Below are 12,864 nucleotides of genomic sequence, written 5' to 3' on the forward strand. Positions count from 1 at the left end.
AGAAATGGGAACTAGAAATGTTTGGATACCATCAGACTTGTTATTTTATCATGCCGATATCTGGGCGTTCTGGGCAGGAGATTTCTAATATTGACATGGCAGCAAGACTGGGCTCTGTGGGGAGCCACTCATGTTTTATGTTAATCCATTTGGTTTGGCACATCAAAGAATGCCTGTAAAATAATAAGCAGGTGACTCTATTTCTGAAAAATTGACATTGAACATATATAAGTCTTGAAACAGATTAATTCCAGACCTTTTTCTCATAGTAATAGTACCAAATAAAGCACTAATTTAGAAATACAACTGCCTGACCAACCTTGGGGTCTATCTTCAGTGAGTTGTAATTTATATAAAATTTCACACTTTAATTTATGTTAACTACTATATTGTACATAAAACTCCAAGTACATAGAAAAATGTCTGATATGAACCTAACAAAAAATGAATAATGGGAGACTTTTGCTTATGTTTCATACCAGTTTTGACAAGGTGAGGTCTGTACATTTAACACTTCATTATCTACATATAAAAACTGTACAAAACCTTAATATATCTTGCAGAAACTTCCAAAGGATATATTTCTATATTTTATTTCCCTTTTGATGTGAATTTCCATGATGTATAATTATCCATGACAATTCAAAACTTAAAAGTGAAGCACTATAAAACAGTTACTCCCTTTTGGTAGTGAGAAGTTTTTTGACATAAAAACATATTTAAAATATCTGGTAAAAAAGGGATGCCTGGTGGCACAGTCGGTTAAGTGTCCCACTTCGACTCAGGTCACGATCTCACGATTCATGAGTTCAAGCCCCACATCGGGCCCTGTGCTGACAGCGTGGAGCCTGGAGCCTGCTTTGGATTCTGTGTCTCCCTTTCTCTCTGCCCCCTCCCTCCTCGAGCTCTTTCTCTCTCTCTCAAAAATAAATAAACATAAAAAGGATTTTAAAAATACCTGGTTAAATTATTATATCTGTCCAGAATCGATGTAAAGCTCTTAGAACTCATTTGGCACAGAGTAAGTTCTATGAAGAATGGAGAGAGGAAGAAAAAGAAAACTGTTGGAGCGTCTGTATTTGGAAGAGTGAGAAGTAAATGAGTTGGCAAAGCTGACAAAGAAGAGTGACTAAGAACAAGAATATAAGAATGAGAATAAGAATAAGAATAAGAATGAAAGAATAAGAATAATCAGGGAATCCTTGAAGGCCAAGAAGGAAAGAGCTATAAGGTGATGGTCAACTGGTTAAGCAGGGTGGGATCTGGTAAGAGAAGCCGATGAAAAAGTCAGATTACCAGGAACAGAGGAGCCCCAAGGAGGTGAATAGACCAAACTTTTTTCTGTTTGGTTGAATGAGCACCATCCCCAAGCACTTCTGCACACATTAAAACAAAAACCAATATCACACTCGTCTGTGCAAAATGATCTTACACTTAGTTTCCTTAGCCCTCCCCTCACTTCCATTACTGTAATGATTTTTAAAAGCTCCATGACAAGGGGCAAAGGGGAAGTTTTCTAGGGAATTCACACTCAACTTTAATGCTCTCCCTGTGCCTAGGAACCATATTGATGGGGCAACGCTTTATCTTAATGACATTTTATTATAATCGCTAAAGTTACCTAACTGCCCTCCCTGGGATAGGAACCTGAGTCTGGTCGTTCTGTGTGGATTCAAAATTGAAGTTGTATAGATAGACAGGATTGCAAAAAAGGGGGCAATCTGGAAGAAGTGGGATCACTCAGAGGTGAAAACGTGCTACAGACTGAGGATCTGTCTCCGCCTGCAGAACCGAGTCCTGACCTCGCCAGAGGAACGGAAACGGGGCTGCCTGCTCTCCCTTCACCCTCGTTTCGTGGCTTATCCTAGAGGTTTGTATGCTGACAGTATTCCTGCATGCTCTGATAACATGCCTGGCATTGTTTTTCCCTGTCAGGGAGCAGAAAGGAAAATCCGAGACGAAGAGAGGAAGCAAAACAGGAAGAAGGGGAAAGGCCAGCCCTCCCAAACCCAGTGCAACAACTGTGAGTGTTGCTGAGGAGGGGTGGGCTCCAGCCAGGCCAGGTCCACTAGGGGAACAGGTGGAAGGAAGGGGGTGGTGGGCAAAACTGTGGGTATGTGAGGGGTGGCTTGCTTTTCCCTAGCCGTAAAGACTGGGTGAATTTTCTCTGGAGAAGCAAATGGAATCGCATGACCACAGATTGTTTGTGTTGGGAGGGACTTTGTAATAGCATGGAGACCAACATCCTCCTCCTCCAGACAAGGAATCTAGGGTGCAGAGAGGGACAGGAGGGCCCGAGAGGCGCCAGCCACCTCAGGAGTGCTCCCCCGAAGTTCACGCTCTTTACGTTAGTTTGGCAGTAGGAGAGGGGGAGGTGGTAAAGAGTGTTCACCTCTCTGGCTTTTGGGAAGCTTCAAACGAGAAAACAGAGAACTCAGACCAGGGCTCACAGCTAAGAGTTCTTAGTCACGTGTAACCCTCTCACGTCCAGCCTCTGATGGGAAGTTGGCCGCAATACCTTTACAGAAGAAGAGCGACATCACCTACTTCAAAACAATGCCTGATCTGCACTCGCAACCGGTCCTCTTCATACCCGACGTTCACTTTGCAAACCTGCAGAGGACAGGACAGGTAGGACCTATCTGCTAATATCCACCTGCCATCCATCCGCGGGGGCCGGTGGAGCCTCGAGGCAGAATCACATCAGGCAGTGTTGACCTTGAAAATAACCCCTGCACTCCATGCCTCCCATGAAAAGTCAGTCATTTTGTAAGAAAATGGATTTTTTATGGAAAGGAATGTCTCAGGAGAGGAAGCTGAGGGGAAGAAGGGAGTGAGCTGATAGTAGTGAAGTGTTGACAAAGCAGTGAAAGAGGAAGAAAGCAAGGACACTGATAATCTGAGAAAAAGTTGTGTGCTGTCCCTGTGGTCTTGTGAGTCGAGCCTGATGCAACAGAGCTCCACCTCATGGTGGGAAATTAAACTGCACCTGTAACTTCAGAAGGTTGCCCAAGAGGAAAACTTTATCGATTAAATAAAACCATATCAACAATTCTTCCCTTAGTAAATGAACAGTTCCCATTGCATAGGTAGATAATTTCACACCAAAAGAAAAAATGAGATTGTAGACATGCCTTTTTAAAAGTAATTTCCGTCTTCTCCTTATATCTACAAGTGAAATTAAAGAACTAGAATTAAGATAACATAAACACCCAATAATTAACTCATTATGGTAGCTCAAGTTGATGAAATATTATGTGGCCACTAAAATTATAATTACGGAAATTATGTGGCAACAGAAGAACTAGTTATGATAATATTCAGTGCGAGAAAAAATTAGAATACCCATTTGTGTCTATACTGTGATCCTAGGTATGTACCTGAACTTGAAGGTAACAAGAAAATTGCAACACTTGATGAGGCGGGTTAAGTGATGGATGATTTTTTTTCTTTCTTTAATATTTTTAGTATTACTTATTTTATGTGGTAAATTAAAATTGGGTGGAAAAAAAAAAAAGGACTTCCCTAGCATTATGCAGGTTTGTCTTTCACCAAATCAAATGGCTCTTAGTGAATCTTGTGTGGGTTAGTTTTCTTTCAAACTCAAAATCCTCTGACGAAAGGTTTGTTTTGAGAAATAGGGCCATACTACACACTCAAGTTCTTCTTCCGTTCTGAGTGTTCAGACACTCAGTGGAATTCACCTACAAGGAGAAATCATTATTGGCTCAACTTCTCCTTAAGAATCTATTGTCTCCCAACCCCCAATACACACGTTGTTTCATTATAGGTATGAGACAAAGCAGTTATACAGCTGGGGTTCTTTGTTGCTGGTCATGACATAGCATGGTAACAAAATACTTCATGTTTTTTTTCTTAGAGTACATTCCACTAAAAACTAATTTAACATTCTTGTCTGACTTGTTTGATAAGAACAAGGACACAAAGGGGAAGGAAGAATGTTAAGGTTTATCAAGCTATGAGCGCCAGCACCTCATTTCATTCATTTGTTTAATTCCCAAGAACAACGGTGATTTGTATATTTACAGTCTTAGCCCCATGGGACTTTATGAAGCTGGGTATCCACACTTTCCAGAAGAAGGGATAATTGAGTTAAATTGTTCTTACTGTTTACTGTCATGATTCTGGCTTCGGCTCTCTGTCAAAGCTGACAGCGTGACCTGTTCTCTTGGGAACACGTCTCTGAAATAGACAAAGGTATAAATGAATCTTCAGAGGAAAAGACCGAATCTGGCTGCTCACGGCTGTCAGCCCTCTGGCCGCACTTGGGCCTCCGTGTCTGAGCTAGGTTCCTAGCCTGTGACCAAATCAGAAGGGAAATGTCGCCTCTAAAGTTTGTTTGTTGTAGCAGATGCGAAGCAGCTCAGCACCCCCGAGTTATTGGCGAAGTTAAGTTCTACAATCTGGGGCCACTTTTGCAGAGCCCTCAGGTTTCCCCTGTGGCCTCGAAGTCAGAGTTAAAGGGGTCAGTGAGGGAGCCTGCCTGAGCTTTGGGCAACAAAGGAACACAGTCAGCTGTGCTCTGGGACAATGCGCGAATATTCCATGGTTGATCAACTTTCTTGGCCCAAGGACAAGAGCGCCTACGGTGGCTGGCTAGGGCTTAAAGGCTGCCTTGCCTTGGAATAGCTAGAAAGCAGGAAGATGCATCCAGAGGTAGGAGGGAAGCCGACAGTGCCAAGGCCTGAGAAGTTGGTGTGGTGGGGGTGGAGACCGGCTTTGCCCTGCAAAACAGGATCCAGCAGTGGCCAGTTAAAATATGGACCAGTTTCACCATAAATGGGGACTTGGGTAGGGGAGGAAGGCGGGTGATGGTGTGCCGCTCAGGAATCACTGCAGACACAAGCCTTGTCAAAATCAGCCACATCAAAGCCCTGTGCAGCTGGAAAGTGAGCAGCCCTCCAGCTCTCAGGGTCGGTGAGAGACCCCCCAGCCATGTTGAGGGCTCATCAGCTATGGCATAGCAATTCCTAGTCACCCGAGGACACGGACTGGGGAGTGGGTATGTTCACTGTCAGCCTACGTGTCCCCTCCTCCTCCTCCATTACCTCATCGATGCACATGCAGATTGGAATCTTCATCAGACAATTATCAAAAAGTATGAGGGAATGAACCCAATGTGCAGGCACTATGGAGATCTTCAGTCTCCCTCTCCTCACATTAAATACCAAATGGTCACTGGCTTTTCTCTGGAATGGCTTTAGAAACAAGCGATAAGGGGAGCTTGGGAGAAATTGTGAGACACAGAGGCATCATCTTTCCGGATAACGCACACTTTGCAGGCATCAGCCTTCCTGAAGGCACCTGAACCCAAGGATCACTTCACTCCTCCTCCGTACCCTCAAGAACAGTCTTTCCAGTTGTCATTTGTAAACAGCCTTCCTCCAGACCACAAGAATGCTTGATACGAATTCAGGTTCCCAAATTCCATTCCATGTCTTTTTTTTTTTTTAATGTTTATTTATATTAGAGAGAGAGAGAGTGAAAGGTAGCATGGGGGAGAGGCAGAGAGAGAGAATTTCAAGTAGGCTCCATGCTGTCAGCACAAAACCTGATGTGGGGCTTGAACCCACGAACTGTGAGATCATGACCTGAGTGGAAATCAAGAGTCGGACACTTAACCGACCAAGCCACCCAGGCGCCCCTAGTCCAAGTCTTTTGCATTAAAATCTCCGAAGAGGGTTCCGGGAATTTGCCTTTATGACAAAGGCTCCAGATATTTTTTATGCACTCTAACGTTTGAGAAACACTGTCTAAAAATTAAATCCATGCGATAAGCCCTATAGCCAACAAGGAAGAAACAGCAAGGTCATCGCGTGAGAGAAGAAGTGACAATTCAAGGACAGTGATAGGAACAGTGTCACAGAGGCTATCCAGGAGGGCAGGAAAACACTTAAGAGAAGGCTGCTTCATTTTGGGGTCACCAATCAACTTTTCAGAGAGCTGTCCATGACCCTGTCATATAGACAGACAAGGCACATTTAAAGAAACTAGCAAAAAAAAAAAAAAAAAAAAAAGGCCAGCATCAGGAACTTTTTCCCAAAAGCCCAGTTGTGTGGCCAGTGCCATGGCCCAGGCTCCCTCACTTACGTGGGTCACTCTATATGCACCTAAATAGACAGTCTCATTTCTAGAACTTCACCGTGACAGATCCTCCAGAGCCACACTGAAACTTGGGGGAGGGAGGAAGAAAACATCGTACCTTTGCTGGTTTCTGTTAAGAAGAAACAAAATATACAACAATAGACATAAACATTTTTAAGAGGAGGGGCACCTGAGCGACTCAGTGGCTCAGCGGTTAAGCGTATGACTCTTGATCTCAGCTCTGGTCTTGATCTCAGGGTTGTGAGTTTGAGCCCCGTGTCGGGCTCTGTGGTGGGCGTGGAGCCTACTTTAAAAAAATTAAAAAAAAAAAAAAAAAAGAGGAAAAAGTTCCTTGTTCCTTGTGGAAATCTAAGTAATGAGTAGAATGACTCGTGCCCAAAGAGTTGCAGGTAACCAGCCTTGTCGTGTAGGAAATCTGGGCGTGGCAGCATCCCAGGAACTGCCAAGAGCCTTTGAGAAAGTTTGTAGGGAAGGCGGCAGTCTAGGCGACGTCTAGGCGAAGGTGCTTTTCTCCCAGGCAGCTGGGGGAGGGGCGGTGACCAACCGCATTAGAACCGGAAGTGACTTTTGAAGTCAAACATGTAAACGTCTGATACTAACTAGGGGTATTGTTCTTCACCCAGACACACATGGTCCTGAAGCACGCAAAGAAAGCTCAAGACAGGCCTGCAATTAATTTTTATAAATAATTGGGCCGAGAGATACATCCCACATCCCCTCTGGATTTCTGTAGTTTCATAAAAGAATATGGATGCTTCGTAAGTTCTTTAAATCTGATTCTGCCTGCCACCATGCCGACCACCTAAAGAAACCTGTTCCCAGAGGTCTTCTGGCCAGGAGCACCTCCTAGAGGCACATGATCTTTCCCCAGCCTGAAGACGGTTGACCGCTAAATGGCTGTGGTTGCGGGATGCCAGAATAATCCAGGCCTTTTCGGGGAGCCGGAAGAGGCCTGGGTGATATTACGGCTGCGCCGCGTGGGACTCTCTTGCTCCCCTCTCTTTGCCAGAGCGCAGTAGCCGTAGGCAGCCCACCTGTGGACCCTATGGGATCGGTTACTTACAGGCCTTGCTCCAGAGATCGTGCTAAAATATTAGGTCCTGCTAAAATATTTCTTTAATATCAAAAGCCAGATTTGGCTTAGAGCTGTCGGTTATCTGATCAGAATGACTTGAGCTAATAATAATAATAATCAGATTTCTAATTTTACTTCCTTAAAATCTAAGAATTAATCCTAGGGAGGATATGAGGTTAAATCTGTATTTCCTTGGGGACACACACACACACACACACACACACACACACACACACACACAGCATCATTAAACAGATTTGTCTTTTGTCTTCTTGAAGAGACAGTGTAAGCCTAGGAAAAGTTCTGTGCATCACGTAATAGATTTCCATTTCTTGTGTCTGACCTACAGTAAGCCTATTGTTTTGTTTCACAGGTGTATTACAACACGGATGATGAACGAGAAGGGTAAGATACTCCGTTCTTTCACTTTACCCCCAAAGTCCATTCATGTCAATGGAAATGGCTCTTAGAGCACTGGATAACCATGGGCTCAGCGCTGAGAAAGGCTTGACCCTGGGCACTGAGAGGAAGGCTGGGAAATGCTGCTCCCCTTCTAAGCCTTTCTTTATCTCTCCTTCCTATGATCTGCCTTTGAATAACTAGCTATTTTTCTAAGTGGCACATCTCTTTGATTCCACCTTTTCACTGATAATCCAGTTCCTGAAATCTTTGGCCCCAACACAGGATCGAGGTGAGCTTGAGGTGGCAGCCAGGCAGACATCCTGCCCTGCTGAGTACTGGGGTCCCCACATGTACCTCTTGAAATGGGCCTAGTGTGCTAACGGTGAGGCTGGTGTGAATGAAGCCAGGGAGGCTGAGAACTTAGTCACTGGCCATGGGATTGTAGGTAAAAGAGGGTTTACATCGGGTCCCTAAGGCTCCCAACTGTCTTGCACATCAAGTTTCTGCATGGTTCTTTCTATGCATTTACTCATTGTAGAGACTCTAGAATTTTTGAGACAAAAAGGAACCTTCGAGGTCATTTAGCTGACCCTCTCTCCTAGACTATGTACCAGAATATATCACATTAAAAAAATTTTTTTTTAATATTTATTATTTTTGAGAGAGAGACAGACCTTGAGTGGAGGAGGGGGAGAGAGAGAGAGGAGACTGTGTCCAAAGCAGGCTCCAGGTTCCAGGCTCTGAGCTGTCAGCACAGAGCCCGATGCGGGGCTCCAGCTCGCGAGCAGTGAGATTATGACCTGAGCCGAAGTCGGATGCTTAACCGACTGAGCCATCCCGGCGCCCCGAGTATACCACATTTTTGATAGGTGGTCAGCCAGCTTCTACCTGAATATTCTCACTGTATGTAAGATAGCTCATGACACCGTGGGACACTTGCACTCTGAGAAAGTTAGTTTTGTCTGTTGAACTGATGTCTACCTTCTTTTGACTTCTACCCATTGCCTCTAGTTCTCTCTAGATAAGCCTCATGCTTTCCTCCTCGTTCAAACATAGTTTTACCTTTCAGCATCCCCACTCCAGGGGACACCACCGAATTTGTTAATAGTTTCCTTAGAACTGGCTCTCAGAAATAAACATCTGTCCTCAACCACGTGAGTTGGAGGTTATACTGGGATGATTTCTTGGGACCCGGACCCTATTTTCCTCTTCAGTATCTATGCTACGTTACATATATACAACTCAAATCTTCGTTTGCATTATGCATGTATAACTGGAATCTCTAGATCATTTTTTTCAGAGCTTCCCTATGCTTATGCAATTTATATATGTACTTAGAAAACATTTCCAGGCGAAGTAAGCGGAGCAGATATTGCTGTGTTCATTTCCTAGAGCGGAGTTGGGCAGGCTGCAGTCTGAGGACCAAATCAACCCACCACCTGTTTTTGTGTTGTCTCCGAACATTTTTAAATGGAAAGAAAATCCAAAAGGAGCATGATGTTGTGCGACACGTGAAAATTCCATGAGCTTCAAGTGTCCATAAAGTTTAGTTGGAACACAGCCGTGTTAATTCCTTTACGTCTTGTCTGTGGCCGCCTTGTGGCTACACCCGCAGAGCTGAGTCGTTCCAACACAACAGAGCCCCGTGTAGGAGAGCCCAGATGTTTGCTAACCTGGCCCTTTACAGAAAGCGTGTGCCATCCTCTGGCCTAAGGGGTAAAGAATCTCAAAGGGGTCATTCCCCAGCTGGTTAGTAGCTGAACCTTGTCCATCCAGGATCTGGCCTCTAAGTTCTGAGTTCTGAATTTGCTAAGTACCAAATTAATAGGTAATATATTCGCCGTGGCTGGAATGAACAGAAAGATTAGCGCTATCGGTTCTAATCTGTTACTCACATATTTTACAAGGGACAGTGTGGCGTCATGGAAAGAACAGTGACTCTGAGCTTAAGGAAGCCCACATTCTACTCCTGGGCCGTTGCTTACCAGTGTGAGGCCTGGGGCTGGCTCCTTGGTCTCTGGGCTTTGGTTTCTTCAGCCGTAGCATGAGGATTTCGCATGGGGTGATCTTCGAGGTCTCATCTAGCACCAACATTCTTCCCTTCTCATGGGAAAAGTTAGCCTCCTAAGTGACAAGTGTCCGAGCCCCAAGTGCTGCTTCATGCGCAGACCTCACCTGTGAGTCTACCTCAGCCTACACGGTCCTTCCTTGCAGGTTGGCAGCATTTAGGTGGCCAGTTGACCCACTTCTAACTCGTGTGGCTTGGCTTCTCAGTGAGAGTTACCCTTTGTTATTGTGTAATCGTGAGGCCTGAGGCCCAAGTCTGTGTCTGTCATACATCCAATTAGAGTTCAGTTGAGCAATGCGGGTGGCTTTGGAGCTTCAGCGTTAATACGGAGTTGGTAGTTGCCTATTGTTATATGTAAAAGTAATAATTAACCTTCAGTGGATATGTTGGCTAGGCACCGTACTGAGTGCTTTCTATGCATTGTCTCATTGAACGCTCCCCGCGTTCCCATGGGGAAGGTGCTGTAATTACCTCCACTTAAGAATGAGCAAACTGGAACTTTCGAATTGAGAAACGTGTTCCAAGCCACACAGCGGGCAGTGGTAGAGGGTTGGAACCCGATCTAGCTGCTCTCCCCGTGGCCTGCTTTTAGCCATCGGGTCCTGTCACCTAACCCTCTTAATTCTTGATCTGTGACTGCCAGAGAGGCATAGAGACGGGCCCTCACCGTGATAGCTTTCTGGCCGTGGCAAAGGCACATCCTCGGCTCATCTTTTGGGGTACGGGACCCGCGTTGTGACAAGCCCGGATTCGTATACCTGGCAGAGGGGGTCGGCTCACCGAGCCCTGAGGACTGTCACCGTCCCCGGCACTTGCATAGCCTCCATCAGGGCTGTCTCTGGCCACTTCTACACTCCCTGCCAGGCACAGTCAGTCAGTATGAAGGCATCTGATTGAGAGCAGGATTCACGCAGCCACCGGTGGGAGGAGGCACACCGGAGCCCCTCCCCCAGCAGCTCCGAGGCCAGCGTGCTGGTCAGACACAGGCTCGTTCACCAGTAGAGCCTGTGGCCTGATGTGCTGGTAAACCTGAATGAGATTAAAGAGGGAAACCAAAGAAAACGCAGATGAGGTGGGATGGGAAGCAGTCATCAGCCAAGGGCCTACACAGAACAAAAACAGGAACACCTGCCTGTTCCTGCCTCCTTGTCTGATGATAAACGATGGTTTGGGGTGACTTCTCGTGTGAGTTGGCAAGCAACAGACCCCGTGCAGATTTGTTTCATAGGCAAGGGTACAAGTTAGATACAGAGGCTTTGGGTACCACTTCTCAGCAGCAGGCCTCTTGTTGCACTTTGGAATCACCTTGGGAGATGAAAATTAGGGGGATTTTTATTTAATTGGCGTGGGATGCAGCTTAGGTACAGAGACCTTTTTTTTTTTTTTTTTTTTTTTTTGTAAGTTTGAGAGACAGAGAATCCCAAGCAGAATCCATGCTGTCAGCACAGAGCCTGACACAGGGCTCGATCCCACAAACTGTGAGATCATGACCTGAGCTGAAATCAAGAGTCAGACGCTTAACCGGCTGAGCCACCCAGGCATCCCAGTAGGGAGACCTTTTTAAAGTCCCCAGGTGATTCTAAAACTCAGCAGTGTTTGAGAACCACTGCTCAGGAGCCTGTCGGCCATGATTGGAATCAGGCTTTTACAAGCTCTGTAATTTCATAGAACAACTGTTTGGAGTCTTACCTAAAAACAGCAAATAATAGTACCTAACTGATAGACTTATAAGCATTAGTATCTCATATGTCCCGGCCTATGGAAGGTGCTTTCAAAAAACAAAACTCATGGCTATTATTATTATTGTTAAGGTTCCTTTTCAGGCCCCCAATAAATGAAACTTAATTGGGAAATGGAAAAGAGGGAGATGAAGCAGAATGGAAAGAACAAGCCAGACAGGAAGAATTTCCTGTGGAATATAGGCCCTTAACCAGGGATTCGGGAATGGCTCTTATGGGGAAGAGGGAAGGGCTTTAAACCCCCTGAAATCATATGTAAATTGCTATGAAATGTCATGCATGGGGGGAAAGTCTATTCCGTTACTTTTGGGGATCCGGCCTCCATCCCCAATTGACCTCTAGTTCCTGGAAAACCCTTCTTGCCTTACTCTCTTGTCCACAGTCGTCCCCACGGGAGTGCCCCCTATTCCTTCCTGCCGTGAGGTCCCTTCAATCTAGCAGCTCTGTAGCTTTCGCACTGCATTTGAGGCACAGGAACCCTTGGCAAGTTTGGGTGGTCCTGTGTCTGGAGGAAAGTGATTTTCCTCCCTAAATCTTCCATTCATTGCCTTGGTGCTGCTTAGGATCCTCAGACCACAGTCCTCTCCAAAACCTTCTCTTACCTCCTCGCTCATTCTCAAAGAGAAGAAGCCCGTTGTATAATCTCCTCATGAAACTTGGGAAAACGAAAGCCAGAAGACAAATGTTGGGCAGGGCAACCCTGTAGATTGGTCCCATACCAGCTCAGAGAGACAGCTCCCAGAGTGACTGCACTCTTCATGCTGAGTGCCGCCAGCAGAGGGCCCTGCCATCCCTCTTGCCAGAAGGAGAGTACTTAGATCTTGCCAAACCAAACCATGAGCTTGGTCACAGTGTTGCTGAGAAAAAGAGGCAATTCTGGTAGTCATCTACCATGAAAGCAAAGGCTTTGAGTAAAATTCAATACCTTTTGGCCTTTGGGGAAAGTAGAGATTATTAACCGATCACCAGGGAGTGCATTTAATATTAAATTTGAAAAGTCATCACCCTGTGTTCATCAGCACAAAATAAAATTCTTCTAGAATTCTGCAATACAAGCTTTTTGAGTGAGAGAGAGAGAAAGGCAGAGCATGAGCATGTGCACCAGCTGGGAGGGGCAGAGGGAGAGGGAGAATCTTAAGCAGGCTCCAAGCCCAGCTCCGAGCCCAAGGCGGGGCTGGATCCTGACCTGAGACAAAATCGAGAGTTGGAGGCCTAACCAACTGAGCCAGCCAGGCACCCCTGCACTACTTCTTTTAAAGGGGCAGTTTCTCAGAGCTCCAAGTATTTGTCTTTGATAAGGTTCTCTTTGATAAGGGATGCTAAGCAAACCATGAAATGTAAGGTATGATAGGCTTTGTTTTACCACAAAAACATGAATACAAAGGTGATTAAAAGCAGAGGGCAATTGGGGCTCTTGGGTGGCTCAGGTGGTTAAGAGTCCAACTTTTGATTTC

At 45.5% G+C, this 12,864-nt stretch overlaps 1 protein-coding gene across 6 annotated transcripts in view; it reads left to right on the forward strand.

Moving 5' to 3' along the window:
• The window catches only part of GRHL2 (grainyhead like transcription factor 2), a 181,321-nt gene that overhangs the window by 133,838 nt on the left and 34,619 nt on the right, over positions 1-12,864 (forward strand). For all 6 annotated transcript variants that reach the window (XM_045049526.1, XM_045049525.1, XM_006943329.5 and 3 more), the window contains 3 exons: positions 1,936-2,023; positions 2,492-2,631; positions 7,575-7,606. In XM_045049526.1, coding sequence (XP_044905461.1) covers positions 1,936-2,023; positions 2,492-2,631; positions 7,575-7,606 — 260 coding nt within the window. The remainder of the gene's footprint in view (positions 1-1,935; positions 2,024-2,491; positions 2,632-7,574; positions 7,607-12,864) is intronic.

This window comes from Felis catus, chromosome F2, assembly GCF_018350175.1.
Source record: "Felis catus isolate Fca126 chromosome F2, F.catus_Fca126_mat1.0, whole genome shotgun sequence".
Classification (NCBI taxonomy): Eukaryota; Metazoa; Chordata; class Mammalia; order Carnivora; family Felidae; genus Felis; species Felis catus.